The sequence below is a fragment of the Cornus florida genome, unplaced genomic scaffold, assembly GCF_030987335.1.
Source record: "Cornus florida cultivar Cherokee Brave unplaced genomic scaffold, ASM3098733v1 CherokeeBrave_3.0.0_Hap2_Chr04, whole genome shotgun sequence".
Classification (NCBI taxonomy): Eukaryota; Viridiplantae; Streptophyta; class Magnoliopsida; order Cornales; family Cornaceae; genus Cornus; species Cornus florida.
In genome coordinates, this window is record NW_026775574.1 from 2,723,348 (window position 1) to 2,729,341 (window position 5,994).

At 33.5% G+C, this 5,994-nt stretch overlaps 1 protein-coding gene across 2 annotated transcripts; it reads left to right on the forward strand.

The window, feature by feature from the left end:
• The first annotated feature begins 2,519 nt into the window (after positions 1-2,519).
• On the forward strand, positions 2,520-5,548 carry LOC132302485 (plasmodesmata-located protein 6). Of its 2 annotated transcripts, XR_009480843.1 has the most exons (4): positions 2,520-3,613; positions 4,608-4,727; positions 5,149-5,213; positions 5,363-5,548. XR_009480843.1 is itself a non-coding variant. In XM_059799369.1 (3 exons), the coding sequence occupies exons 1-3, from the start codon at positions 2,887-2,889 to the stop codon at positions 5,157-5,159; spliced, it is 858 nt and encodes a 285-aa protein (XP_059655352.1). In that variant the 5' UTR covers positions 2,521-2,886; the 3' UTR covers positions 5,160-5,548. The 2 variants fall into 2 exon arrangements, 1 of the variants encoding a protein (XP_059655352.1); XM_059799369.1 differs by having other exon boundaries at positions 2,521-3,613; positions 5,149-5,548.
• The last annotated feature ends 446 nt before the right edge of the window (positions 5,549-5,994 follow it).

Below are 5,994 nucleotides of genomic sequence, written 5' to 3' on the forward strand. Positions count from 1 at the left end.
TTTTTTGCAGTGTAAAAGGACAAAAACAATATATATATATAATATCTAATCAACGGCATAACAACTAAGTTTTAGGCTTAAATATAAATTGTAATATATATTAGCCGACTTGAGGTTTTTCCAATGTTGAAAACTTGGACAATACAAGGCATTTTTTTCTCCTATAACTAGGGCGTTCAGGACTTTATCTCGACTAATTTATAGGATTCATACAAAGCAATCTCTCCAAATGAATTGGGTAAACTTCAGATTATATCTGTAACCGTAACTCCTAAAAAATTAATTGCACTCGAAATAATTCAAATCTAAAATTTAATACTTTATGAGATACAAAGTTTCAAAATTTCACTACTAGGGCGAACACCCAAAATTACATAAAACTACGAGACATATTTGCAGATGGTTTTAGAACAATAATTTTTTAATCATTGTTGACTTTACTTAGGAATAAAAGAACAATGAAGCCATACCATACAATTAATTAGGTTTCAAACTTCCAACCAACCCACCAATTATTTGTGACTAATATATTAATTTGCTTTATATGATTCAAAAAAATTACTGTTGGGGTCAAAAGAGTGTTCCCCATTAAAGTTAGAAGCCATGATGAAGTGAATCTTTTTCTTTTGGTCGGTAGAAAAAAGTCTATCATTTGATGGATTTTCGATATCTACAAGTAGTAGAGAAATTTGTCAAATAATTGTGATGCTTAGAGAAGTCCACAAAACGATGTATTCATTTTTAGCAACAACAGTACTCCGTCAAAGTGCGTTGGTTTGGTGTTTTAATGTAGAATAATTATACAATGGGACCTTAAATATTTAATGTTAAGTAAAAAGAAGTGTACTAATATTCCACGTGCCATCAATACGTGATTGAACCCATGATTTATATCACTAGGTGAAATTAAAGGCCATTAATGATCTTATTTTGGATTTTTTTAAATTTTTTTTTTTTTTTATTGAGAGAGCAAAACTAGGGATTCAAATATTCTCTGGTAACAAAAATTTGCAGTTTCATTTGATGAGTGAAGTCCATCATTAATAATTCTAATTTTTTAGAAAATACAAAATAATGTGATCCTCAAATTTTGTGACACCATTTACTTTCTATGTTAGATACTTAACTAGTCAGTATTACAATATCTTATTGTGGTTTGTGAAGTAATAAAGAATTGGAATAATAAAACTTCCTCATTTATTGGCTTTCTTTTAGCTACGAGCCTGGTTTTGTGACAACTAGTTGCAAGTTTGTTTTAGCTATTGTCAAAATACAACTGGTCGTATTTTCAATCAACCAGTTGCGTTTAGGCAGTGAGATCAATTGGTTGTATTTTTAATCAACCAGTTGCTTATTGGCTTTCTTTTAGCCACGAGCCTGGTTTTGTGGCAACTAGTTGCAAGTTTGTTTTAGCTACTGTCAAAACACAACTGGTCGTATTTTCAATCAACCGTTGCGTTTAGGCAGTGAGATCAATTGGTTGTATTTTTAATCAACCAGTTGCGTTTGGGCAGTGAGATCCAAACATTAGAGTATATGAAACGCAGTCAGTTGCATTTTGATGCAACTCGTTTCACTTTCCTGGGAAGTTGCGAAAATTGATTTTCTTATTGATTTTGGACTCAACAAAAGGCAAGTCTTGTGGGGCAAGTTGAGTTCAATTGTTTAGAACTATTTATATACAACCCTAATCAGATTTTAGGGTTTGTGATGAGTGGTGCGGATCGTGAGAATTGTGAGAGATTCATGTGATTAATTTGTGCCAATAAAAGAGAGCAATTGAAAGAGATTGAGTGAAAATTTTTCATTGTAATTCTTCATCTTTTTCATAACAAATTTTAGTTGATGCACTCCATAAACATAGTAAAAGATTTGAGTGAATCATGTATATCTTGTATTTTTGTGTGTTATTATTTTTATTTTTCATAATTGTTTGGAATTATTCCTTAAATATCATTAATTATTAGTTTTCACCAGAACAACTAAGTATTAGAGTATCTAGTTGTTTTGTACTTTTCCACTAACACGTCTATCATTACTCAATTCGTTATTATAATGGACTAAAATTTACCCGTCAAAAACTAGTAATAAAATTCAAAACAAGTGAAATTTTACACTTCACTCACTTCCTATTATGGTAACCAAATTCTTCATTGATAATTGATTGCAAATGAGTGATAAACTTCACCCTTTGTACCAAAAGTAGTTCCGAGATCATAGTCTTTTGTTTACCCGTCCATTGTTTACCTAAAATTCTAAGAAATGTAAGAATTAATTACTATAGAAATAAACTAGATGCAAATACAAGAAACCCCCCGCGCGCACACACACACGCACATATATATATATATATTTACAAAAATGTGATGAAAATAGCAATTTTAATTTATGATTTAAACCCAAAAGGTACTCACCTCACCAAATAACATGACCCCAGTAAGGTCATATGGCAACAGTGGCATGCCACCAACCGCTAGACTTTCTATCATTTCCCTTAAATATACTCCATAATCATCTTCACATGTTACTTTTTCAGCACATGACAAAGTGATAACTATCCTATAACCTCCATTCACTAATCAAACTATACATTTCGAGTTGCATAAACTCTCCACGAAGCAACCCTAAGCTTTCGTACACCATTGCCTCTTACTATATATATATATATACACACACACACACATACACATTCATGTAAATAATTATATAAACATTTAGTATATATTTTATTGTATATATATCTCCCATCAAGCTAAGTTAGCTAACTACCAAGAAAAATAAAAAATTGCCATCAAATTAAAGGTTCAAATTCTACCTGGCATCCCTCAAGTCTCTCTCTAGCTTACGTTTGCTTCTCTCTCTAGAACCAGAGCAGATTTAACGACCATGTCTGTTGAAGCTTTCTCTCTCTCTTCTCTCTCGAGTTTCTTTATCGTCATCATCTCACTTCTTACACACCCATCAGCTTCCGCCCCGGACTCCTTCGTATACGGTGGCTGCTCTCGGTTAAAATACGCCCAGGGCTCACCATACGAGTCCAACGTCAACTCCATACTCACCTCCGTGGTCAACTCAGCCTCCATCTCCATCTATAACAATTTCAAAATCGCCGTCCCGGGCTCGAGCCAAAACGACGTAGTCTACGGCCTCTTCCAATGCCGGGGCGACCTGAGCAGCTCGGACTGTAGAGATTGCGTGGCCCGCTCAGTGAGTCAACTCGGCGTCCTCTGCGCCGCCTCGACCGGCGGCGCGTTGCAGTTGGACGGGTGTTTCGTGAAGTACGACAACACCTCGTTTTTGGGGGTGGAGGACAAGACTGTGGTGTTTAAGAGATGTGGGCCGCCGATTGGGTACGACTCCGACTCGTTGACCCGCCGTGATGGTATGCTGGCGTATCTGGCCGCTGGAGGGCAGTTCTATCGGGTTGGTGGGTCCGGGAATGTACAGGGTGTGGTGCAGTGCGTACAGGACTTGAGTGTGAGCAAATGCCAGGATTGTATATCGGAGGCGATCGGACGGCTGAGAAGCGATTGTGGCTCGGCGGCTTGGGGGGACATGTTCTTGTCCAAGTGCTACGCGCGGTACTCGGAGCGTGGCGACTATTCAAAGAGAGGTAAGCTGTTATGTGTTGCTTTAGAAAATGAAATTTACCGAAATCCACTTAAAATTTTGGAGTTCACCTTTCCGCAGCTGTAAATTATTATCTCCAATTCATATTAGTGGTCCATTTCAAATTTTTTTTTGCATGACAACAAATATGGGACGGAGATAAAGTGCTTAAATCCAAATAGTCATTTGCATGATAATTAATCTAAATAAGTTAGCTATTATAATTATTTTATTGTAAATTTGTAACGGACAAGTCAAGAAATAAGAAAATAAAATATATATCTTCATAGTTCTTATAATTTAGCAGTATTTTTTTTTATTTTTCAAAATAAATGATAAGAGTTCCTATTTCCAGAGCACAACAAAATGTGTGCCTGGTGTGTGTTTCGTGGAGTGTCCCTAGAAGAGTATAGTGACATATTTGCCGTCAGTGATGATATGATTGGTAGGCTGTGGTCCTCCCTCATGACTGATTGGTTTGTGACTTTGAGCGGTGGGTTTTAACTTTTAAAACACGACACAATATATATATATATATATATAGATATATTGATCAAAAATTGACTGCACTTTATTGAGTTAGTAATTTATTTACTCCTTATAAAATGCAACATATTGAAACTTTCTAATTAGCTCTCGTGTTATTCATTTATAAGTATAATATATGAAAAGCTACATGAAGATTAATTATCGAAAAAAAAAAAAAAAAAGCTACATGAAGATCCTAAATTCATATTTTGGAGGTATAAAACATGTTACACTTTTTTATTGTCAAAGTAACTTTTTTTTGGAAAATAAAGTACTCAAACTTTCTCCAACAAACAACGAAGCTTCCTTTAAAGAAAACAAGCCCCTATTTCGAATCAATAATGTCTCTTTAGGAATCAAAGAATCCAATGCCAATGAGAATGTTGATTGCGGTATTTAATTTATAAATTCCTTGAGAGTAAATGATGATTTTAAAAGTTTTTTTTAATTTGTGAAAATCCCAACTTCAGATTCGAATGATGAAGATAATGACACCGAGAGGACGCTCGCCATTCTTATTGGAGTCATAGCTGTTGTTGCATTCGTGGTCATTTTCCTATCCTTTTTATTAAAAAAAATTGAGAAGAAAGGTATGAATCTGACCCCTTTTTTTATTTTTTATTTATTTTAATTAAGTAAATATTCACACTCTCACCTCCCTCACAAATGCCTACTTTGAAACCTGCACTCTCTCTTCGAGTAGGAGCGGCAGGGATGGAGGCACATTAAAGTTAGTTGGGGCAATTTTTTTACTATTATTTACTATTAAGTTTTTTTATTTTTAATTATATACCTATAAAATTTTCACTTTGTTCTCCCTCAAATTACATAAAAAATTACATTAAATTCACTTTTACCCCCCTCCCAACTTCCCGAATACGTCCCCTCCAACTTCCTGAATAGGTCCCTAAGAAGAGGTTTCAGGATGGTGACTCTTCTTTCCTTTCTTTGTATCCAATGAGCTATTGAAAATTAAAAGTACTCATTATTATTTTTTCCTCCGCATTGCAGGTGGTAAATAAATCATAATTTGTGGATAATTTAGAAAATGCACTCTCTCTCGCATTTGTATTATGGTAAATTGTTTCGCTTTTCTTTTATGGTCCCTTCTTTGTTATCTGTCCTTGTCTCTTTGAAATTTCCTTCATATTTCCTCTGAGATGACATACATATATATATATATATATATATATATATATATATATATATATATGTATGTATATAGCTACGAAGGAATATAAGATGTGCATGGAGACAGATGCCCTTCAACACGTGAAAAGCAGGAAGTGATGGCAACAGATTCCCAATTCCTTACATTCATATAGCAAAGTTAAATTAGCTTTATCTACTTGTGTGTATAAAATTCCATTACTTTTGTATTTTGCTGAAAATAAATGCATTGTTTTGGATACTTTTAGGCTCCGTTTATTTACATGTATAATATTTTTAAAAAATACTTTTTTATTTTTTAGTATTTGATTGTCGTAAAATATTTACGAAAAAAAATATTAAAATTTAACAAAAATAACTTATTAATTAATTTTTAAAAAATTATTTTATATATCTCATCCGATAGACTCGACCCCATTCTTAACTTATAGCTTTGCCGAACATCAAAAAAACAAAAATAAAATATATTTTAACTGAAAAAAAAAAATTTATTTTTTTAAAAAATAGTTTATGCCGAAACAAAAGGAGCCGTAGAGTTATAGATTTTCCATGCTATTCTTAAACATAATTCTTGAATTTGATTTCAATTAATTGTGAAATTTCCTCATTTTCACGATGTTGGTGTACAAAGTACTTTTGTTCCATTCTTTTTGTGTCAAAACTCAAAAGCAAGCTCGAATCAGATAC